Source organism: Lichenostomus cassidix, chromosome Z (genome assembly GCF_008360975.1).
Source record: "Lichenostomus cassidix isolate B80296 chromosome Z, HeHo_3.0, whole genome shotgun sequence".
NCBI classification, from domain to species: Eukaryota; Metazoa; Chordata; class Aves; order Passeriformes; family Meliphagidae; genus Lichenostomus; species Lichenostomus cassidix.
Genome location: NC_139511.1, coordinates 62,948,477 through 62,974,097, shown reverse-complemented (window position 1 = coordinate 62,974,097; position 25,621 = coordinate 62,948,477). Strand labels below are relative to the sequence as shown.

Genomic DNA, 25,621 nt, shown 5'->3' with positions numbered 1-25,621 from the left:
GCATGTAGATTTCTCAGTGATAAAAACTGATCAAAGTGTGCATGACTTTGCTTTTTATAGATAAGGATTTGGGATTGAGCTGTGAGTTTCTGTTAAAGTTACTCAATATATGAGGGTAGGAAGAGGTCCATATTTAGTCCTTCTGAGGTTGGCAGAATTGTCCATGTGGAGCTGCAGGTGTGATATGGATCCAGTAGTTGTTACAATGGCACATTAATTGCAAGGCTTTGTACCTTTTTTAGTTGTGTGTTTTTTCTTCAAAATCAGTCTGCCTTCACAGTTTTTCCAACCAATTCATCATTGACTTTTTAGCTCATTTTCCACCAACCCCGCTGTCTCCAGATCATTCCCCAGTAGATAATTTTGCAATCATTTTGTGGCAATAATGTTATTTTTAAAAGCTAATATTGTCATTCAAATATTTTCTAATAAAGCTTTATATTAAATGCATTTCTCTTGAGAGGGGTTAGTTTGGTTTCAGAAATGTTTCTTCTTGTTGAAATGTTTCCAGACATGTGATTTGTGAAATCTTCAGTTTGCTAGGACAGAAAACACCTGATCGATATTCTTCAGTTTAGTTCATTAATGGTAGTGGAAACGTCTGGTCAGCTAATCTCTACAATTAAGATCCACATGCACTGGTGTCTCTGTGATTTAAAACATGCTGGCAAACATTTCAGTCTCCTGAGGTTGAACTTCTGGTGAGATAAGATGCAGATCTTCTTTTGTCATCATAAACTTACTAGACCATATACATTCCTCCCTTCAAAATAAATAATTTACTTGCGCTCATTTGTAGCTTTCTTCTGTTGTGTGATTCAAAGTAGATTAAATGGATAGCAGAAAAACAGATACTGAAAAGTTCAGAGATGAAAAAAAGTGTCTTCCCTTTTTTGGTGGTACACACTTAGGCTTTAAAAATTAATTATACTATCAGCGTGTTTATTATAAAACCTAGCAAATAATTTAACTTAAAGCAGATTTGGTTTGAGATAAAATTTAGCTTCAGAAGTCTTTTCCTGCTGTCTTTAAAAAAAAAACCAAGAAACAACTACTTTGTTTCATCTAATCTATAATAATCATGGATTTTTTCTGAATAATTCTGAAATTTACTTATCTGTAAGTTGATGTATCATTCCAGCATCTGTTTACTTGCAGCATAAACTGCTTTTCCTTTGGAATTTTTTTGTTCGTTTTTTAAGAACACTGAGTGAGTGTTGTGCCTGTGTAAAAATATGTTATGTAGTTGTCTTCTTGGACCACTAAATAAAAATTGCCATTTAAATGGAATATATGTTTCCAGTTCTTTCTGGCAGTGAGACTACTTCGGAGGACCAGAGTTTACTTATAAGGTCCATGGCCATGACTTGTTTGCTCTAAAAACTTTTTCAAGTAAATGAAGGATATCTCTTATATTTTACTTAGCTCTCATTTACATGAAGATTGGCCATTGAGTAACAGGTCTCACAGTGACTCTAGAATGGCTTATGTTTGAACCAAATGTCCATGTTTAGAAGGATCTAGATGACATTAATAGTTTCCCAAGCACTGTACATGAAAAATTATAACTTTACAGTTTAGTTTCACAGATTTGAATATTTTGGGGGAAAGTCAATGTGTATATTGTTGTTAATTTTACACATTTTAAAATTAACTGTTTTAATTAACTGTTCCACATGCAGGCTCCCTGTTTTTTAAAACCTTCTGAAGGTGAGCAACCTTATGACAGGATTGATGGAATGAATATTATGAACATTCTTCATCTGCTTTGTTAGACAGACAGTGGCTTGGTTTGAAGAGCCTCTTCATCAGGTTACGTTCAAATGAATGATTTAGCAATGAAACAAACAGATGGTAACTTCTTAGACAATGCCAAGTAGATCTGCAAGTAGATATATAATAACATCCATTTATCCAAAATACAAATAAATAAAATATTTAATAAGTTGGTTATTTGTTTTCTTGTTTCTGAACCTCTAGATGGAACTTGCATAGTATTTCAAGTTCATGGTACTTTCAAATGAAAGCTGAAGTGTTCATGAAGTACCAGTAAGTACTGGTAAAAGTACCAGTTTCAAGAGCATAAGGTGTTGAAAAAGTAGAAAATACTGCAAAATTTCCAAATGTTTTAAGAGATGTGGAAGATTCGCCCACTTTTTTGGGAAATGTGTATCATTATATGGAATATAATTTAAACGTATTCCATGCATATTTAGTGTCATAATATAGGAAGACTTCAAGGTAGTGAGCCTAACAAGCTTTAATTCTTGCCATGACTATTTGTGAATTGGAAATTAACTTAGTCACTCACAGACTGTTGCAGATAATACTAGCATAATACCAAGTACATAACACACATAAAATCAAATGTATGTGACTAGTGAAACATTCATAAAACTCAGACCCCGGAAAAGGTAGTTTATGAAGTATATATGTATATGAAGTAACAAAATTTTATGGTTTCAGAGAAACCTGACATTTGTGTGCATGCACACAAGTGATCACCAACAGTAAGGAGCTAATAGTCTGGTGCCTGCTCGCAAAATAAAGTAATTATATTAAAACGATTTTTTAATGTACTCTGTCAATTAGAAGTCTTAAATGTTCATCTCAGTGTTTACCTACATAAATGTAATCTTTTTTGCTTCCACACAAACCTTTTTAAGCAGTATTTTATATAATCTGTTACTGTTTAAAAACTTGAAATGCCATGCAGATTATCTAAAAACTTGTTCTCAAGAGTTGCATGAAATAAAAATAAAGCAGAATTGGCATTTGTGAAGATCAAATTACTTAGGGGATTTTTATATCCACTTTATTTATCTTCACAAAGTTGATGTTTTATTTTTTGTGTCAGCCATAGCAATTCAGCTGTTAGCAACAATGAGGCTTAGGAATTAGGTTAAGTTCTGGTGAGTTTTTTTCTTTCTCCTGTTTCTGGAACAGCAGAGTTCTCAGCCTTTGGTACAGAAACATGGTGTTTTGCAGGAAGAGGCATCATTGTGGTTTTGTAGGGTTAAAGTGCTGTCACTTGTTAAAATTTCCTGATAAGTCATAATTTCAAGTCTTTGGAAAGATTGTCTCTGGAGACTTATGTGTAATACAAGAGTGCCTTCATCAAAAAGTATGGTTATCTCATGTGTGTGGTAATTTGCACTGCATTGGCATAGTAGTTTGCTTTTTGTCTTGACGTGTAAAGGTGTGAAATCCATTACAGATCCATGAGGATGGCTTATCCTAGACTAACTTGGCTATTTATAGATAGATACGCAGTGCAGGGCTGATTAAGAGAGCACAGCAAATGAGCAGGCCTGGTTAAGAAGAGTTTGAATAATGACTGTACTGGCCCTTGCTGAAAGCTGTATGTTTACAAAAGGGTTAGTAAAGCTATTTTTGTCTTTATAAACTATGTGCGTTTACATTAATATTTTTCTGAAGTTTTTCTTGATTGAAATGTTAGCTGCTGCAATAAGATATGCAGTCAATGGTAAGAGCTTACATTTGAGGGCTTTTTCAACTGACATTTTTACTGCGTAACTTCATTTTTAAAGGATACACACAGTTTCAGGTAGATTATCTTATGGATAAAAATCTTAAATCAAAAGAGAAACTTCCTACAATGCAAAGAAAATGTGGGACCAAGATATGCTAAGTTACTGCTCTGCACTGGTGCAGCCTTGTCTTGAGTCCCGGGGCAGTTTTGGGTGCCTGAACTTGAATTGTTAGAGTGTCTCAGGAGAAGTGGGACCAAAATGGAGAAAGGTCTTGAGGGCAGGACTTACGAGAAGCTGCTGAAGTCACTGAGCTTGTTCAGCCTGGAGGAGTGTTCACCATCCTCATGGCAGGGCAGTGGAGAAGAAGCTCTGATCTCGTCTCTCTGGTCACCACCAGTAGGACATGAGGAAATGGAACGAAGCTGCATCAGTGGAAGTTCAGGCTGGACATTAGGAAATGGTTCTTCACTGAGAAGGTTGTTGGTCCCTGGAAGAGATTCCTCAGGAAGCGAGTCCCAGCATCAAGCCTGGTAGCATTCAAGGAGCATCTGAATGAGGCTCTTAGTCAGGTGGTTTAGTTTTATGTGGATTTGCAAGGAATAATGATCTTGATGGGTCCCTTCCAGCCCAAGATGTTTTGTGATTCTGGTCTGTGATTCTGAGAAAGTAAGAATTTAAAATTTTACTCGTGCCCCAGGTAAAAAGGAAGGGTAGAGTTGGGCATTTACACTCACTCAAAGAAGAGCTGAATTATTGAGGAAGCATCCATGAATTCCAGCTGAGGAAAAACAAACAAACAAACAATGAGCTGAGAATTTTCCTGCTTGATTGACCTGTACAGGAGTGCTCTCAGCTGCAAATTGAAGTTTGTTTGCTGTGGTATGTCAGTGGGTACTTGTTCACTGCTTGTGCATGAAGTAGGAAGTGGATACTTAAGAAATGGCTTTACAGAATGTAGAACAATGGACATAAATTGCCAACTGGAGCTTCTGCAGCTTTCCCAGTATCTGTCTCCCAGTAGCTCTCAAAGTCAGAGCTATTGGTGGCATTTTTATGTCTTTGTTGTGATTTTGGACTTAGTTCTATTCTTACAAGCTTTTGAGCAGATTTTTCTTGGTTCATAGAATTTTAGATATAAAAAGTGTGAGTCCCTGCCAGGAATATTCAAATGCATTGTAAAATACCCTTTCGAGTTGTCTGGAGTCACAGAATAATTTAGGTTGAAGAGGACATCAGGAGGTCATCTGTTTCAATTCCCTGCTTAGTGCAAAGCCAACTCAGATCAGGTTACTCAGGTAGCAGCAGGCTGTGCAGTGAACTGAAAGGTGAATTTCTGAACAGTCAGAAATTTTAGGGCTTCAGGCAAACAGAAGACTAGAGCACTACAAGTAAAGTGTTCAAACTCCAGAACTATTTGATTTTTTTAATCAAACTGGGCTATGAAACAAGTTACTTCTTAGGTGGTTTTTTTTTTTTCATTTAAAAGGAAGACTAGATTGTTAAAAGTATTTTCTTAGTTGTTTATGTCCTGCCTTTGCTATTTTTAAATCGACACAAAATTAAACTCAGCAAAATGCTCACAATTTTCCTCATGTGGGGAATATCGTTGATAAGGAAGAATAAGTGCCTTAGTTTTTATTCTCAAGAATCATAAAATGGAATAGTATTTTGTCTTTAATCTTTTGCTTTAAACTTTTAACTTTACACAAAAGTAAGAAAGGAATACAGGGGCTTCTTCAGTAGTGGCAGAAGTATGATATGAGCAGACCATGATGATGAGTATATGGAAAAATGCTGTTCACTATGGTTATCCAGACAGATGTGGGACTGTATCATGACTCTCTGGAGTTCTGAGACTAAGAACTGTCATTTCTTTTCCTGAAGAGGTGCTCTTTTCCTTTGTGAATTCCTGTGAGAATGAGGGAAACTTCTTAGACTTTGGTGGATATTCCAGAAAATACAAATACCTAAATTTGCATTTACATTACATGCTGCAGTTTGTCCTAGTCGTTTTACATATGTTGTAAGTTTTTATGTGATTACACTACAACATACAAAGATCGGTATTTCATACATAAATAAAAGGTAAAACTCACTTTTAAGATTTTCTGGAGCCCAAAGTGCATAGCTAGTCTGTGCAGCTGGGTCAAACTTAATATTTTTTAGAACAGATTCTGTAACTTCAGAAATCAAAGTGGATTTAAGACTTAAAATTTGCACCCTTTAGTTACTTACCTTTGTTAGATTGCAGTTCATTGCTAATGGACCTCCAGAAAAGTGTCTGAGTGAGATCTAAGATGACAGCAAAACCAGTTAAAACTAATTGTCATGCATGTAGGGTCAGCTGAGGTGTTGCTTCAGAGAGCTTTTAATTGCTTGACTGTTTTAATTTTGGTTGATTTTTCATTGGTGTAATGAGGAGTTCAGCTGAGTGTTAGTTCCAATTTAACTTATTTAATGGAGTGAAAAAACTTGAGATCCAAGTGAGCCTAAGCTATTTTATAGCCATGACTAATCAGCTCTTTAGAAAGCATCCTGTTTTCTTAGTGATTAACCCCTCCTCCCTTTGCAGTATCATGCAAGACTGCTCTTGAGTAATTTCAATTCATGCAGGTGACAGTAACTTGAACTGTCAAGATGTTCTTTACCAGAAGTCTTCCCCTTTGATCTTAATCAGATGTACCCCTTAGGGAAATTGATTACATCCCACTTTATCTTTTCTAAGTGGGAGATGAGATCTCAGTTCATTGCCTGCTTGCCCCATTTGGAAAATGACATAAAATTGTATCTACTTTTACTGTCATGACTTTCAGAATTCAATCACATAATATCTGTAATTTATCTAATGTTCTGTGTAGAAATAATAATATTGAAGTTGTATGTTGCTGGAATAGTAAGTGAAGGACTTGTGTGTAAAGGGCTACACAGTTTCAGGAAAATAGTTGTGCTCAGGTTTTTTAAATAGCACAACATTAATACACACTTTGAATTATTGTTAATTCAAACGCATATTGACTCCTTACAGTGCTTAATATACTTCATTAAAATCACCAAATCTGTTACCCTTTCGAAGAAAATATCTCAAGGGGTTATTTCTCTAACCTCCTCTGTGCATGGTTTTCTGAAGACTTGCTTTTAGCTACCTTGCTGATTTGACCTGAAGAAATGATACACTTTTGTTCAGACATCCATGATTGCCATCTTAATGGTTGATGCAAAGATAAACAATTTTTTCTTCAGTTAAATTTGTATGTGAAGACATCATTAACAAGTAACAACACAAATTAGCTGTCAGTCCCAGCAAGAAAGTAATTCAAAACCAGCAAGACTTTTTTCTCTTAGTGCTGTTTAGCTGCCCAAATAATTATCACCAATGCGATCAAATATATTCAGTGTTTCAGAGAAAAATGAAAGGAAAATAGTTTAATATTTAAGGAAATACTAAGGGAGAAAGGCTTATTGGAACTTGGGCACAACGGTCATGTTCAGTTTTTGCCTGTACATTGGTCTTTGGAAGGGAGGAAACCAGACTGAATCCATTGTTACTATCGTGAGTTAAACTTGAGAAAAAAATTCTTCAAGGAAGAACTCATCACAACAACACAGACTGGAACACCTAACTGAATTATTTTTTGTTAAACTATGAACCCTGCAGCCTTTATTTTCAGTACAGTGTATGCCTTTAATTTGGAGACCATTTTCATAAGCTGAAGAGACCTTTTTCTATATCACTCTTTTGGGAATTTAAACAGTCCTCTGGAGCATGTTTGTGTGTTGGTTTTTACAGTGGGGATTTTTGTTTGGTGGTCTTTTTTGGTGTTTTGTTTGTTTGTTTGCTCCAATTCATCTTCTACAGAATTTGAATGTATTTAAGTGCAGTATCCTCTCAGTAGTATGTGCTCTCAATAACATGAGCTGCCTAATATGTATTTTATTCTTGTACATTGGTCCTTGAAGCTGTTGGTTTGATTTGGTGAGATGGAGGGAAGATATTTGTCCCATTCCCATCTCATCCTCCAACAATTATCCTGTCTTCAGAATGTAATCAATATTTTTAGATTTCTTCTATTTTTCTGTATTCTAAGCAGCACTGCATATATCGTGTCTGTGGGAGTATTAATCCTTCTTCCTGAGAAGTGAGGAATCTCACTGCCTGCATACCCTCAACTACTGCTTTCTGTTCAGCATTTACTTTAGTTATTTGTTTTACACAGTTGATCTGCCTTTCACTTCTGTGTTCCTTCTCAGCCTGTTTTTCTACTTTTGTTCTTTCCCATAGTAGCTCTTTTTATATATTTTCTTCTGAGGTTGTAAAGTTTCTCCCACAAAACCTTTTGCTTTATTTATGTTCAGAGTATTTGTTTTGATATGAGGAAGATTCTGCTAGCATTAGTAACTACACTGGAACTTTCTGGCAACTGTTAATGGAATAGACAGCTAGTATGGTTGTTCTTTTGTTTTTATTGAAAAATTTCCATCGTTTGCTTTCCTTGTGATCTTTACTTTTCTGTATATGATTTGTGTATTAGTATGTTTTACCATCTTCCAAGGTAGCAATTGCATTCAAAGCAAACTGTTGATATCTTAGAATTTTCAGAAAGGAAATAAAAGCAGTGTAAAACTTTTAGGTCCCAATTGAAACTTGTTTTGAATTAAAGCATTCAGAATCTTTGAAGTTGAAGACTGGGCATAGCAAGGTATTTATCTGAATTTTGCTTTGTGAATTCAGGGGGAATTCAGTGAGAAATTCACACTGAAGGTGGGAAGAAAGTATAGAGCAGAATCTTGGAATTTCTTCTGTCATCCATTCTGAAATATTTCAATTTGTGTGACTTGATGCTCTTTCTTGATCTTTGACTTAACAGCTGCTGTTGATAGCTGATAAATGTCAATATTTAAAGTGTAGAATTGAGTTTTTTCTCTTTAGTATTTTGTCAGTCCTTCTCTCTGCCAATGTGATACGCAAAATATGTCTGCTGTAACCTTTGAGGATGATGGAATTTTGCAGCTGGTCATTTTAATGAAGTGATCTGTAGGTACTTTTGAAAGAAGTTTTGAAAGAAGTACTTAAAAAAATTATGTGCAAAATTTCAAAGATGTATATTTGAAGAGGTAGGTAGAAGGGAACAGCTGAAATATATATGCAATTCATATGCAAATATGGTACCATTGTACAGGATCTGATGATTAAAAAAAGTACAAGACTTGTGTTATGTTATTGGCTTGCTTGGTTCTAGGAAATCTGTTTCTACTCTTAAATTTCTTACCATCTTGAAGAGTGCCTTTTTGTATTGTTAGCCTGACCCAGTGGTTTCTTCTGGAAAAAAGCAAAAATTACTCAGTTCAGAAAGCTTGTGAACTTTGATTTCATTAAAAACAGACTCTTTATGCCATAAGGAAGAGTTTCTGTCAATAGGTATTTTATTGTGTCTTTACAGTATAACTGCTAAAGGGTCATACAGATGTATTGGTGGGTAGCTCTTTGTGTCTGGGTGCATCTGCTGGCCAGCTCCTCAGTCAGAGGTGATTGTATGTCATAACTCACTGGTATTTGCTGCTGCTCTTTTCCTCTCATGAACATGCTGCCAAATCTGGCGTGACATGGTAACTTACATTCTGTTCCTTGCTTTTATCCTCCTCAATCTGTCTCTTTCCATCTCTGCTCTTCTCCTATATCTCAATTAGTCCTTATTTCTTAACCCAGCTAATACTTTTCTAGTTCTTTTCTGTCTCCTTTTCTAATTTATTTTTCCTCAAATGTTGTGTATATTGACCAGCAGCAGGATTTTTGCTTAGTGATTCAGAACACCTACTCTTCATACTCTCTGACATGCTTATGTGTCATTTTTATTTTGAGTTGGTTGCTTTTTAGTTCATTCAGGCTGGAGAATGGGAGCAGTTCCCATTCATTGTTTTTAGGTTTTAATCTGCTCCCCCTAGTAATTAGGATTCAGATGCACTTGTACATACAAATGATGTACTTCATACATTTGTACTTTGTACATACAAATGATGGTAATTTCTCCTGTCAAAAGAAGGCCATCAGTTTAATTTGAAAATATGGAAAAATACAGTTTCATAGTTGCTTAACTCATTTGCAGTATATCACATAGCATTTTTATTTACTCTGTTAAATGTCTCTCTTTGTTTTTTACATCTAGGGTTTATTTAAGTAACAGAAAAGTAGAGTTGTTATAAATTATTAAGTTGTGTCAATATTTTTGGCGGTTCCTTCCATAGTTATGATTTCACATATGTTAGATGTGACTTTCCTTGTATTCTGGTTCAAATTATTTAAATTCTGTTTGAATGCTGGAAGTAAGTAGCTTATTTAGAAGTTTTTCTGCCAGACAAGTACGGAAAGTTTCTCTGGATTTCTCTGTCTGTTTGTGTGTACAAGTCTTTTCATTGTCTGGCAGGTGACTCAGCCCTCATTGTGCTCAACAGAAGAAGACTATAACTTACTTCTGCTGAAAGAAGGCAAAAAGAACACAATAATGAAAGTTTTCTTGCTGACATGATGTTGCACATCCATGTGCATGAAGTACATCTTAATAGAACTTTTCAGCTATTTCTTAACTAACCCCTGCGTTTTCTGTTTTAGTTAATTTTTCACTGTATTAATAAGTATCTTAATTTTGTTCCCGTGTACATATGGTTGTTTTATGTCATAAAAGAGATTTTAAAAAGCCCTTACTGTAAGATCAGTTGCTTTTTTGTTTATAAAGAGTTGTAATTTAACACTTTAAAAATGTGGTTTCTGTCACTGATGACTTGGTGTCTTGTACTGGCATGATGAATTCCATTGCCACAGTATTTGTATGATGATTTTGAAGTGTGTTATAGCTTTGCAACCTTATATTACAAAGGTAGGCACTATAATAGTTTGCAAAGGTGAGCACTATACAGATATATATATATATACACATATATATATACCACTACTGTGGTTTCTAAATGTACTACATTAAGCCTGAGCTGTACTTTTAACAATAATGTGCTCTTTGCTTGTTTTGTATTTCAAGTGATAAGAATAGACTTAATTGTTTAGAGTAGACTTAAGATATTAAATGCCAGCAATGTTCAGCATTGTGCAACAGAGTTTTCTAGTCCAGTAGAAACAGAGGAGGTGGGACAGACAAAAATGCTTAGTGGAATTTGGCAGGTCAGGCTTTTGAAGTTTGCATTCGTTCACTTCTTGAATTTCAACAGATTGTATTAGGGCAGTGTCTTCCTGACTCATGACACAGAAATTTTCTGTGCTTTCAGTCTGGGAAGTGCAGCTACATTAACTATAATAATTTTTGTAATGCAGCAGCATTGCCAATTGTTAATTTTATTAGAAATTTTAACTTAGTAATAACATCATTAGAACGTGAGAAGAGAGGGAGAAAAGAGAGAAAAAACATTTTTTGGGGAGAAAAACTACCAAAACCTCCCATTGAACCTCAGTAATTAAATTAGTTGTTTATTATGTGTCATTTAACTTCTCAGTGGTCATGAAAATATCCACATTACCTTTCCAAAAGAACATTCTCCTCCTTTTCTAAGTTGCTTTGAATTGCTCTTGGCAAATATAAGAACTTTACAAAATCAGTTTTGCAAAATCTGTTTTGCAGATGTGGAATCCACCACTTAAAAAGTTAAATTTAAACATGTGTATGTGAAGCCTTTTTCATGGACGTTTTAATTGAAAAGGAATTTCAGAAAGAGAAGTCAAAAATCTTGATGTGACAGTGTTTATCATTCAATATGTTAAAACTTGATGTAATGTACAAACAACAGTATGTTAGACGTATAGTTTAAAAAAATCCCTATATGTAGTTTTTACTAAAGCACAGCTTTCATTAAGCATAGTTTGTTTTCAGGTGGGAAAAAAAGACTCATTCAGGAAATGTTTTTGTTTTGTTTTCCCTGGAGTGCAAAAATACTGCCTATCAACAGATAAATATTAATATTATACCTCTGCTAAGTGGGGCAACATAGAGCATAAAGCACTGTTATTGTTTCTTCTCCCATGTTTTTAAGTCTGAGGAGATACTCTTAGTAAGAGAGGTTTTTTGAACAAAATGAGTGTCCTGGAAATGATCTGATTGATGCATGGGTAAAATTTTTGGCTCATTTCAACACAAACAACAGACTGAGCTCATAGAACTTAGGAAGTGAAAATAGAACTTCTGTAATGCAATCTCATTTATTTTTTCATTATGTCTGAGGAAGAGGAAATCATTAAATGGTACAAAATATTCCAGAAAAAAAAACCAAAACAGTCACAATTCCATAATGTACCCTGAGTTGACTGTTACTGATTGACATGCTGATTGAGGGTCAGTAGCAGAAGGGGAGAGAATATATGGAAGCAGTCTTAGAGTTTTTTTGCCATATCGTCAGTTTAAAGACAATATTCCCTAAAGGTAAATTATTTGGATTTCTATGCTTCTTTTCTTTTTTATCTCCTTTCCTTCTGTCTAGAATGGGAGGAGTTAAATGTTAGAGTATCACAGGAAGAGTTTGGGTTGGAAGAGACTTTAGGGGTCATTTAATTCCAACTCCCTGCTCCTCCTGCCAAGGTCAGGGGTGCCACCCACTAGACCAGGTTGCTCAGATCCTTGTCCAGCCAGATCTTGAACATTTCCAGGGGTATGGCGTCCACAACTTCTCTGAACAACATGTGTCACTGCCTCATACCATGACAGTAAATGATTTATTCCTAATACTGATCCTAAATCTCTGCTCCTTTAAACAGTTCCCCCTTGTCCTATAAGTATCTGCTCATGTAAAAATCACTTTCTGTCTTTTCTACAAGCCCCGTTTTAGTACTTGAAATTGCTTTTGGTCTCCCCAGAGCCTTCTTTTTTCCTGTCTGAACAAATGCAGCTCTCTCAGCCTGTCCTCGTAGCAGAGGTGCTACAGCCCTCTGATCAGCTTATTTGCCTCCTCTGGACTCACTCCAGCAGGTCCTTGTCCCTCCTGTGCAGGGACCCCAGAGCTGATGCAGTGCTCCAGGTGGGTCTCACCAGAGCAGAGCAGAAGGGCAGAATCCCCTCCCTCCCCTGCTGCCCACAGGGCTCTGGATGCAGCCCAGGACACGTTTGGCTCTCTGGGCTGTGAGTGCCATGGCCAGGGCATGTCCAGCCGCAGAATCAATTAGGTTGGAAAAGGCCTCTGGGATTGATTCCAACCTATGACTCAACACCACTGTGGTCAGCCAGACCGTGGCACTCAGTGCCATGTCCAGTCTTTCCTTAAACACCTCCCAGGATGGTGACTCCACCACTGGGCAGCCCATTCCAGTATCTAATCACCCTTTTTGCAAAGAAATTCTTCCCAATGTCCAACCTAAACCTCCTCTCATTCCAGTGAAGTTAGTTATGTCCGTGAGGTCCTTCAGTGATCCCTGCTTCTAGTCTATCGCTTGTCTGAAGACACAAGTTAATAAAACACACATAGTTTACAAATGACTCCTGATGTTTTAGTTGGTGGTGATTCAGTCAGAAACCATGCTAAGCTGAAATTTTGCACATGGTATGATGAGATGTGTTGGCTATATTATGTCCATTTTAAAATAAAAACAGGGCATATTTCCATGAAGAATAAAAATGCTTAAAAGATCTCATGTGAAAGAAGACATTAAAGACCTCAGTCTTAGCTCAAGATTTAGGAGCTCTCTGAGAATGGTGGACAAATTTGTTACTAGTACATAGATGATTTCTTATAAAAGATCTACTTTAGTAGAGAATTTGTTTTGCATTACATCCAGTAGCAGCAAGGCAGCAGCAAGCACATGCTTAGTGAGGGGACATTAGGAAAACATTGAGGGAATGTTAAATATATACTATTGGCTATGTGGGCATTTTTGACAGGGCATGTAACTCATGTGTGTGGGAATATGGCCAACTGTCTGCAGCGGAAGCAGCAGTTCAGAGAACTTGGATTTTTTCAACTGACCTGCTGATATTACAGCTGATTTAGGGCTCATATTTCTTTTAATGTGTGTTATAAGGAATAAGAGTATACAAGTGATTCTTATTCCTTCACACTGGAAAGGTGAAATGATAAAAAGGTTTGAATGTGCTCTTAGTGTAGCTAAACAATTGAGGTTTTGACAGGACATTGAGTCCTTAAAAGGGGAAATTTAAGGTTTTAAAAAAAGTCATTGCATGCCAGCAGAAATGAAGAATTAGGATGGTAAAGGATTCTGAGGAGATTGTTTCTGCAGTTACATCTGAGATGCTTATGAGGCATCTGGAATGAAAGGGAAAGGCAGGCTGTGAAGTTCCCTGTGCGTAACCGTGTCACCAGGGGCACCACCTGAGAAAGGGTGTGCCTGGGCACTCCTTGGGAACTGGCACTGTAAGAGGGGACAGAGCTTTTCAGTAAGAGATGGTCAGCACTGAAGGAAGAAGAGAAGCTGAAGGTACAGGATATTCAGATGATATTTTGGAGGGATTGAATATTATGAGAGAAAGGAAATGGAAAAAGACTCAAGTTTTGAGCAAATACCACAGTGAGAGAAAGTGTGAATGAAAAGTTGTGGGGAGACTAAGATGGTTGTTGACAGCACAAGGAGAGGAGAAAGGGAATCTCCCAATCATATAATGGTTGAGGATGGAAGCAAGCTCTGAAGATCCTCCAATCAACCTAATCATAACTGTAATGTAATGCTTAATTTAAAATTAAAATAATAATTAAAAACTCCAAACAACACCCCCTGCCAAAACCTCAAACCTAAACTAATCAGCAGAACACTTGAATGTCTTAGGCTAGAGCTCCAAATAGAGCAATGAAGTGGTGCCTTATAGATAGGAGATTTGAAGAAGATTTTTAAAAATGAAACTAACCTTGACTTTATTATGGACAACTGGAGATTAATTCTACTTCTTCATTCTCATTTACGGTTACTGATTTCTCATTACTGTCATTAAATGTGCATTTAAATGTAACCCCTATGAAGTATTTCCAGCTAGTTTTCTTGTCTGTTTTATTCTAGAATTATTTGTATGTCAGCTCTATGGCCTTTTTGGTCTTGTAGCTCTGATGGAAGTTCCTAATGTTATGCTGTAGTATCTTGTCTCATTCTGGAGAAGTGGCAGCCTTTGTTAAAGTTGTATTTGGTTTGCTGGAGACCAGTGAATTATATGCTGTTGGATCATAGGCAATGTTTGTATAGTCTAAACAAATGGGGTTGTCTTGAGAACCTTGAGATTTTTTCATTCTAAATAAATGATCTTCCTTCCTTTGCCAAATTCTGAAACTCTTCTCTGCATTAGATGCCAGAAGAGTTTTGAATTTTTATCTGGAAAGACCTCAAAATATTAAATGGACAGAAAACATTTGTATCTAAGACAGTTTAAAGGGTCCACCTGTATCTAGTGTTTTAGTTCTCTCTCATTTGGATGTTTTTCTGTATCTAAGGAACAGTGAAGATCCAGGAAAAAGATATGCTTTTTCCATTAAAAAGAGAAAGGATGTGTTTGTTTTGCTAATAATGTGGGAAAAACTCAACTTGAAAAAAACAATGTTACATAAATGAGCCTTTCTAAAGTATTTGAAGAACATTTTTGTAATAGAACTCTTAAGACCTTCAGAATTAGTGGAAGAGAACTACAATAATATTACAATTAGTGTTTAAAATACCTTTTAAAAATGAAGTCTGAAGAGTAGCCAGCCAGTTAAAAGCAGACTATTCCATTGCTGTTATGTCAGAATAATTAAGAAATCTGTCTAAGTTACGAGTTTGTAAAAGCATTTGCGCCTGTCTCCTGAAGTATTCATTCTTTGTAGAGGACTGAATACTTTCATCTTCTTGATTTCCCCGGGTAGTGGAGATTAGGTAGTACCTGTGTATTAACCTTTTGCTATCTTTCCAATTCTAAATAATTGATGTATTAAAACAAGAGTTTTGGGGAAAACTGTTTTGGTTTAGGGGTTTTTTTTTTGTTGTTTCTTTGTTTACTTTTAATTTTTTCTTTAAACTTTGGATGCATTTTTGTGAAGATGATGTTTCTTACTTGGAAAGTTGTCATCATATCTGAAATGCTATTTTGCAATTACAGCTTAATTTGAATAATATTATATGCCATCTGTGCTGAAAAAGGGGTTTGGTTTTTATCACAAGAATTATTTTGTATGTATCAATGTTATCTAAAACAACTGTTCATTTAAACTCTTTTTTCAGAACTGTGAGGACTTGGGATGTTAACAATGAGAAAAAGCACAAAAGTGTATTTAAGCCGCGATCAGTTCAAGGTAAACGGGTGATTCCTACAACTTGCGCGTACAGCCGAGATGGGAAACTTATTGCAGCTGGCTGTCAAGATGGCTCTATCCAGATCTGGGATAGGAATATGACTGTAAGTCCAGAATTTGATAACAATATATATTTCTAATATTTTGAGTGTGAATGTTGAAGCAGATAAAATCAATTTTTGTACTTCTATATTTTATTTCCCCTCCTCTCCTCTCCCCTCTGTCCTGAAAACCAAATAACTCATAGGCATAACTTAATATTTCTTCTGTCTTTCTACAGATGATCCTTAAGTGTGCTGCCACTAAGCTCAAAATGCTTGGAAAACTCTTGGCAGTCTGTTAAAAAAAAAGACCACCTATCCATATCTAGATTATTATTAATTTAAGATGCAATGCCTGTGAGAAAAGCTGTAATTTCTTGTTGGTTGTTACATAATTTGCTCAGTGGGTGAGGATGAGCCCAATGCTGCATATTAAATGGTAAATGTTGTTATATTGTCTAATGTGTAAAAACTACAGAGACAAATTTGAACCCTTTATGTAAATGCATCGTGGTTGGAAAGAGTCAGAATGGAAACTATTTCAAATTTTTCAAAATTAGGAAATATTTCTGTTCATACTGTACTAAACAATCAATTTCCAGTAGTTATGACTTGAACTGATAAGTTCAATTCTTGCTACTACTTTATAATTTGAAGCGTAGAGCATTCAGTGCTCACTGTTGCATTGTGTCTTACAAAGCAGTCCAGTTCCAAGAGTTTAATTTTGCAATGTGAAATGCAAATTCAGCAGGCTAAGCTTTACTGCTTTTAAAATTAATCATCCTAGTAAATCACCCATATCCTCTCTTTATGCCCATCTTATGTAAAGAAGTGCAAGTCCCTTTCACTTTGGTGGGATAAGTACCAATGGCATGCATTGGAGGAGAAAATGGAAATGGGATCAATTTTTTTTAAGCCACAGTGAGAATACAGAGGAAATGAGGCAAGAAGAACAGGATCGTGAAACTGATGTCATAAATGTCTGAAAGCTGTACAAGTCCAGTAGTATAGCATTGTGGAGTACTGAACTAGGACAGGTTACATTAGTCTGGTCAACTTCATATTTCAAAATACTTGATTTTAAAAAGGAAAATGGACAATCTAGGGAGCTTTTTACAGAGATTTAAAAATACTTGATTGCTAGAGGCAGGAGGAAATGTATGGATTTAAAAGGAAAAAAAAGCCTGGGGATCATAGTTAAAGTACAGCCTGTATTTTGGGATTGTCATCTATTTTTATTTCTGTTTTTATTTCCACTATAAACCCAGTAAAACTTCCTAATGGCATGAAGCTTGAGAATTCATCCTAAGTGTAAACTTGTTCTAACAGAATAATAAATTTTTCAGAGACTGGCTTTCATCACCTGTGTATGTTGTTTATTTTAACATATACAGTATTGAAATATTAAGCTTTCTGGTGTAGTTTTAACAATAGTGCTCTTGGTAGTCTGCTTTTTCATGTGCTTTTCCTTTTGAACTTTTCTGTGTCTGTAAGATGACATATTACAATGCTGATTGAGTGCAGTTTAAGGTGATTATGAGTAATTTAAAGATATATCCTGTACATCTTGTGCAATTTCCAATGGGTGACCCCTGTATAACAAGGCAAGACTAAAGTGATTTCCTAGAGGAAATTAAGTTGGTGATGTTCTTGGGTTTGTATTTTTAACATCTAAAGAATTTTTGTCTTTGCCTTTGTTGGTTTCATTAAGAAATGTGCAACATTTTTGGGTAAAGGAGCAGGGTGAATTGGATTTTTAGTGGTATTCTCACCTAAAACTGCTGGTGTCCTCTGGAGATCTCTGTGTATAGTTCGAATCAGGTGTTTGAAAAGGCATCTTGAGTAAACAATTAGAAAAAGCCTTCATTTTATATTTGGAGATAGGGAAGGGATAAGAAAAAGCTTTTCAAAAGGACTATGTATTCAGCATTAACATTTACAAAGAAGAGCCCGACACAAACTCCTGCAGTGGAATGATGAAAGCACTTACTGGTCTGACAGGATACAGAGATGTTTGCAAAGGCGAACAAGAAAGTGGTAAGTCATTGGTGCAGTTCTGGCGGTACGAGTTGTGTGTAACACAAGAAAAGTGGGTAAAGCTGTCAAGGATCAAGGTGTGAGGGTTCAGCTGCTTGAAGAAATATGTAGTAGAAATATTAACTTACGATTTTTGAACAGAAAGCTTTTAATTCCCATCCAGCAAATATCATTTTGCTTTGTTAAAACAAGTGTAGAGCTATATATATACAGATTTTGCTGTGCTGCAGTACAACTGGCTTTCAAGTCAAAATGAAGACAGCATTTATGTTTATCTTGACAAGGCTCTTTTGAGTCAGTAAGAAAAGTCACTAGTGTTTGAAAGCAGAAAACAGTTGCTATATTTTCTTACTTGATCAGTTCGTAATGATTGTGGCATCATTATTTATACTATGTGCATGGTCCTTATACAGCAGGAAGAAGGAGAGATTCAGGAATGTGTTTAAAGCTTTTTGGACTATACTGTCATGACAGGAATCACACCATAAAGGCCTGTTGTGACTGTCCAAATTTGATTTTGCCTTTATGCAAGAATATAAATGACATTTTAACCCTGATCTTGAGTGCCCGAAACACTGTTCCTGCATATGGCAATAACAGCACAAACAAAATCCATGGAAGTGTTCCATCCAGATACTATGACTCACACTAGATACACATCCATAGTGCCTGTTATTTTGGTGTCTGTGAAGGTTTTTAGATGCATTTGTTTTTGAGTTGAGTACAAGCTACTGTCAAAGACAGAGCCTACTAGAGAGGGAAGTTTCTGTTTGCTTCAGTGAAAATTTAAAATCCCTGCTTTCCTATGGTAGAAAGCTCATCAGCACAGCACAGAATCACAGGATGGGTCAGCCTGGAAGGGCCCATAGTGGTCACCTGGTCCAACCTCATCCCAGAGCAAATGGCACAGGATTGTGTCAAGATGATGCTTGAATATCTCCAGTGAGGGAGACTCCATAGCCTCTCTGCACAATGTGTTCCACTGCTTGGTCACTGCAGAGTAAAGAAGTTCTTCCTCATGTTGAGGTGGAACTTCTGTGCATCAGTTCCTGCCTGCTGCCTCGTGTCCTAGTAAAGTATGAAGCAGCAGTTCCAAGGGCAGAAGTGAATACCCCAATAGGAAAGAGGGTCTGATGATGCCCTTCCCAAAAGCAAAAGGGGCACTCATTAGAGGCAGGTACAGTTGGGGCACTGCTGGTGAGAAGCCATCACTGTACCACTTTGCAAGATAGAAGCCACCTAAAAAGCCCCCACAAATCTCCTTTGCTACTGCAGTCATAGTTTCTGACTGCTGGTATAGGTTTATTATTTTCTGCTTCAAACATTACTTGTTACACCTGTCTAAAGGAATCCTACTGATGTCAGTTAAAGGGCAAAGAAATGAGAAATGAACCTGTTCTGCAGTGGCATCACTTGTATTGTACACAACACACTTGTGTTGTTCACTGTAGAACTTAATCCAGAATGGTGTGATTAAATAATTTTTGAGTTTTAATTTAGAGGAAGACAAAATATTCTCTATGTCATATTTTATCCATCCTGCTGAAGTCAAAGTAGCTGTTTGTTGTATGTTATCGTCATCAGTTTTTTCTTTCCAAGCCACTTTTCAACCATCTCAGTATCTGCTTTTTTTTTTTTAATTATGTTGCTCTTCCTAGGAGTGATTTTTGTTTGTGATCAATTCAGTTCTTTTGTTCTGACTAGTAATGAATGCCATGAATGTTTCATTCAGTTTTTTACTTCCACTCTTTTTTGGTATGATTCCAAATCTCCCAGCTGTATGTAGTGAGAGTAAAAACACTTTTGGAACTTTTGGAGGAAGATTTTTTTCTTCGTGACACTGACATTGGTAACTTGCTAATGCTGAAGTTAGCCAAATGCATTCCAGCTCTGTCTTGCCTTTTTCCAAACTTCCTCAGCAGGATCATGATCCATTATAATCACCTGCCTCGGAGGATTTTTTTGTTTTGTCATAAATCTATGTTATTTTCTCACGTATGTTATTTTGTCAGTGCATGTTTTTTCTTTAAGGTTCACGTATATGTGCATTTACAGTGCACATTAGCAGAGTGATCTGTCAGCATGTTTGAAATATTATGAACATTGTCAACTTGGCTTAAAATAACAGCTTCAAAGGACATAAAAAATAACTTCCCTCAAACTTTGAATGAATAGTGGAAACAATAGTGTGAAATAGTCAATCATAGCACAGCACATTAGAACACTCTCAATTTAAATGTTCTGAGACGTGGAGAAAAGTCTCTGGCAAATATGGAGAGTTGGAGAGCACAGTGGTCAAAATACAACAGGACCTTGAAAATTATTGGTTCACAGGGCAGGGCATTAAAACCACTAGGTTTACTTGCAGTTCAAATAAGTTCAAATTCCTCATTTTCCCTGTGCTTGCCCATTCAGAGCCTTTTGCAATCCAATAGCAGTACATTTTTCTGAACAAACTGATCCATGGAGTCAGTTTTTAGTATCAAGAATGCAGAGTGTCTTACAGTCAGTAAACCTTTGTATGCCAGGTTTTCCTGTCCAGGAATGGGAGCATCTCATTCGTAGAGATATGGGAAGACTGAAGTAATTTTTGAAGTGTGTGTTAAAATTGATTGAAATCTCCTTAATGAATAGAAGAGCTCCCCTCCTTTTCCACAATAAGCAGGAAAGGATCAGGATGGTTTTCATTAGTTACAAACAGGCTTTTTTGGGGTAGAAAAGCTAAACTTCTTAGTTAGCCTTTCTTAATCTTTCAAACCACCTGATGAGGCTACCTGTTGTGTTAATTTTTTCCTGCAACTTTTCCTGGGTGCATTCACCATAGGTCTGCATGAACAACTTCTCTGTGCATGGCAGACTAAATCATGTTTCACAGTTTCACACATCACATATTTTCTGGTATATCATTGCAGCTGTTATACAAAAGTATTAATAAGGATGTTGGGGAGGTGGAGTTTGTAAGTAGTGGTCATGTCTTTTAAATGTCTCTGAGAAAACAGCTTGTACACTTAAAATCTTGTCTGTTTTTTGTTCTAGCTATATTAAATTTGGTTATAAATCTTGAGTAGTTTTTATAAGCTTTTGCCTATGTACTGTCTGCACTATAAGTAGTAAAGAATTAGTTTTGACAGATACATCTGTAATAGGTTTATCTTTTACATCTGTAATAAGAGTATCTTTTTGCATAGTGCAAGTCTGAACACAAAAGACAGAATGTTTTGTGATTTTCAACAGAATTCTCATTAAGCAAATTGATTCAGTGGTCATGGAAATATTCTTATAGCTAGTAATTAACTTCTATTTTTTTACTTTCTTGTTTCATAGAAGACTTAGTGGTAGGTTTAACCCCATTCTTCAGCTCAAAAGTGAGCATTTGCTACAGTATTGCTGAATTACTGCTTTGCTAGCATTTTCTTTTTTTCCAGCTTTAAAACCTTACTCTGATTTTAAATTACTGGAATAATTTATGTATTTTGATCAGTTTAAATTACTTAGCTAAAGCTCAAAGTAATTTTACAGAACTTAAAATTCACAATAATATTGAAATTCAACACTGTAATAATGTACTGCCCACATGAATATCCACAAAAGTGGTGTGATCACGTGGTAATCCCAATAACCTGTTTTCCACACGCCCTTAAGCCACCCTATCCTCAAAATACAGGGGGAAGAAAAGTGGAATGTCACACTATGCACTGAAATTAAACAGATCTAAGCTCTGTACATTTTAATTACAAATACTCATGTTGAAAGTATTTTCCAAATAATTGCATGATTTATAGATGTAAGATAAATACATTTCTATATTTAGTGATTGTTTGCTTTGAAAGGGTTTCTGTAAGCTTTAGTTTTGTGGTGTGCTGTTGGAAGTTTTAAGGTAGAAATTTTAGAGACGAAAAGTTTTACAAGTACTGGAGCCATTTTGAAAAAATACTGTACAACTAAGGACACAGATTTAGATAATGAAAATCTATTATGTGAGCCACTTTTTTTTTTTTTTTAAATGGAAATCCAGGTCCAGCTCTTATTTGGAAATTTTTTTTTGCAAACTTTATTTTGCTGTTCATGATGGATTTTACAGCTGATGCTGCCAAGACAGAGTAATGAAAACTAGTAGTAAGATCTGAGACTTGCTGTAAATACCTTCTCCCTTAATTGGAAGGTCCTTTGAGGGGATTTATACCCATGTGTTAGGAAGAAGAGGTTCAATCTTTGCGCAGTTACAAGGATGCATTTTGCGTATGCTACATGCAAAAGACATAGCTCTCAGTAATTAATTCTTGTAATGTCTTATGTCTGTTCCCTAGAACGATTTACTAGGGTACATAAGCCTTTTTAGATGCCATTTTTACCATGTTGTTGTGTGTCTTTGGCATCTTGTCTATCACAGCATTCCAGAATTATGTTTTTTTCACACCAGATAGATTTTATTCATATTTTTTTTCACCATGGAATATTCACTTGTCTATTTGGATGATTTTTTTATATATAGAATTTAATGTTTATATTGATATCTTCACAGCATTAAAAATATTCCAGTGAAATGTCAATGTTTAATAGTAACAGTTTACAATGACTGTTCTTAAATTTGCTGAATATCACTACTACAGCTAAACAGCAGGCAAATCTTCCAATTTCCCCCAAGTATGTAACATGCTTCTTGCTTTGAAGAGGGCAGTCTGGCTACATCTGGAAATTTCTTGTGTAAATACAAGATGAAGGATATCCAAATATACTATATTCCCCTTTCAAACTTAAGGTAAGTTTTCCATATCCATAATATTCCACCCTTTCATTCCATATGTATATGTGCCAGACCTCTGTTCCAGAAACTGGAAATCACACACAAGCTTGCCAGCAGCAAATATTAACAGATTCATATATTAATCCTTTTTGTATATGTCTGGTTTAGCCAGTACATCACTATCTGTACCCTGAAGCCAGCCACAGTAAAGAATCTGACAATCATATGCTGAGATAAAATGTGCCCTGCTGTATTTCTAAATGCATTTCTCTCTTATGTAATAAACAGTTTATAGTTAAGAACTATCTAAATGTTTGCACTATCTAATATAGTGATGAAAGGCAATTCTAAATCTTGAAGTCTGTCATACTCCAATGAAAATAGCTTAAAGGATTTCACTTTGGATTCATGTATGGTTAAAGGAAAAAGGCTTATCCCACAAGGATTATATATCTCTCTTCGGTTTGTTATTTAGAAACTAAAAGTAGAACTTACAGAAATAATTTCAAAATGACACTTTGAGAAGAGTAGGCATAATAGCAATGTGATTGGCTTTATTAATATTGTAGTGCTATTAATATTAATATAACATGAATAGTGCTACAGAAATAAAAAGATGAAATAATGAAAAATAATAGGAAAAAAAAGAGCCTTCTTGAGCTAGTTTTGTTATTTCAAAGAAAATTTTCCTTTTATGCAGAAGCAAAAAGTGAAAAGTACAAATACTACATTCTGGTCTAACAAGAAGTGAGCTCCAGAGTGGTTTGGCTTATCAGGGAAATGGCTTTTAGATACTATAGTATATGCATTGCTCAAGCAATCTGAGCACTTCTGTGGTCTAGAGTCTGATGGGGTTTGTGTATAATGAAAAGAATGTTGTGCTAGACATGCGTATTAGCAAGCCAGTTTTGCCTCCAAAGGTATCTCACTATGCCTCATAGTAGGTCACTATTTCTTGAAGCTTGTGAGGAGATGAACAGCAGGATTATGCTGTGAATTTCCTAAAAGCAATGGAAAGTGCATTTCTGTGCAACTCTTAGTCATTAAGATTATTTTATTAGAGAAGCCTAAAACTCCCGTACTTTAAAATACTTAATAAAAGGAAAACTGTTACAGCTTGAACAAGTGGATTAAAACAAAAAAAGTAGGACATGGCTTCTGATCCGTGGAAAATACAGGTTTGCAGAAGATAAGTTATAGTGAGACACGGCTTTTGTATGTAGCATTAGGCTACTTACATTTGACTCAGGAAGTTTGGTTAAGATCAACTTTTTCTCTACAGAGACAACAATTGATTCATGGTTACATCCATTAAAAGGTATACTTCTGTGAGCATTGGTCATAATACAAGAGACTGTCCTCAGTTCCTAAAGAATGTAGGTCTAGTTAATTCTAACTGAATATATTTGAATGGCATTTCTAGAGAATTCACAGTAAGATTATATGCTAAAGAAGTTATTTTTGTGTCTGTGATTATCAGTGTTCTCAGATAAAGCGCATAGCTAAACCATATCTTGGCATCAGGTACAGAACTAAACTAATCATATGAAATTTTAAGTATTTGTGATAATATAATATTGTTTGTAAGCTTCAGTGACCAGATTTCTTGCAACTCTAGGTATAAATCTCATAATTAAAACGTGATTGAAGATATGTGAGTCTTTCTTCATAAGTAAGCAAAACTTCTTCCAGTGCAAAATATTTTAAAATAAAGGGTTTTTATTCATGATCTTCCTGTTTCCTAAAGTTTGTTTTCAACAGATGGTAGTGCTAAACAGTTAGCAGAGAGGGTGGTGAAATAGGTGGAGCATTGTCCAGCTGTGTTTTATTTAATGTATGACTGCAGTGATACTACGCAGACTGAAATCAGATACATCCGTGAAACAGCTGCTTCCCTTAAAACAAGTTCTAAATTTCTCATGAGATAGAGAACTAGACTTGGAGTTGGATATGACTACCTATGCGTTTCACACATTATGTGTAAATACATATACAATGTGTCTAAGTATGTCCAGAGACTTATAATGACATTCTAGTTCAATAGAATTTCTGAATGTGTATAATAATTTTAAACAGTAATTTAAACAACATATTCTTAGATATTTCAACATATGCAATTTTCATTTCACTTTTTAAAAAGTCCCTTTATGGTTACTGTTTCACTTTGTACTCCGTATATGTATCTCTTCAAGAGTTGGCTTGTGACTGTTTTGTGCTCCAAGCAGTCACCCATAATCAACACTAAATTTTCATTTATATTTAATGGATTTTGTTAAGTTTGGGATAGGATGGCCAAGTTACATATACTATGTTAATTCACATTCAAAGAGAGAGTTGCTCTAAAAACTCGAATTCTTTGTATAATCATGGGCTCTGTGTTGTTTTTGTTGACAGTAGGAGCTCTTGATGAATGTAGCTGCTGTGATCAATGTGTTCCCCAGTATGAGAATATAAAAGGTGGTGCATCCTAGCTCACTAGCCTGTTTTTTGTCCTCACGATTATGCAGTTCTGTGGTCTCACTTGGACACCCCAAGATCTGTAAACAGACTTCATCCTGTTGAGGCCATCAGAGTACTCTGCAGACCTTTATAGTCACTGTTTCACCAGGGCTCACAAGAGCAGAACTAGGACAGGGAGTGCATCCCTGCTTTTGTGAGGCAAGACTGGCATATATTCAAGACTGCCTTGAAGGGCCTGAGTGATTTTTCAGAAGTAGAGACACCTGTTGTGGTCAGGAGAAAGCATTACATTGCTAGCCTTTGGCTTGCTGCTTGTCACAAATGTGAAAATGCCTGCTTGATTTCAGTATTTGATGTGTTGAAGTGTGTTGCCAAACTGGGTAGGAATTTGTTGTGTAGAGGTGTAGGAATGTTTTCTGTATTCCAGACAGGTCACTGTGGTTTCTTGGCTGTTGCACTGAGGTGGGAGGGTGAGGCAGGGCTGCACTAATGTGTGGTGCTGTCTATCTGCGTGTGTAAAACAAACTTAAGTTTCGACTTCCTTGGTGACCAAAGGTAGTTATGTCAGAAAGTGAATCCTGCAGTGCTGGATTACA

The 25,621-nt window shown here is 35.9% G+C and overlaps 1 protein-coding gene across 1 annotated transcript in view; it reads left to right on the top strand.

Annotated features, from left to right (window-relative positions):
- WDR70 (WD repeat domain 70) overlaps window positions 1–25,621 on the top strand; it is a 126,336-nt gene that overhangs the window by 55,550 nt on the left and 45,165 nt on the right. The window contains exon 10 of the mRNA XM_085042170.1: window positions 15,673–15,847. Within this exon, the coding sequence (XP_084898296.1) occupies window positions 15,673–15,847 (175 nt within the window). The remainder of the gene's footprint in view (window positions 1–15,672; window positions 15,848–25,621) is intronic.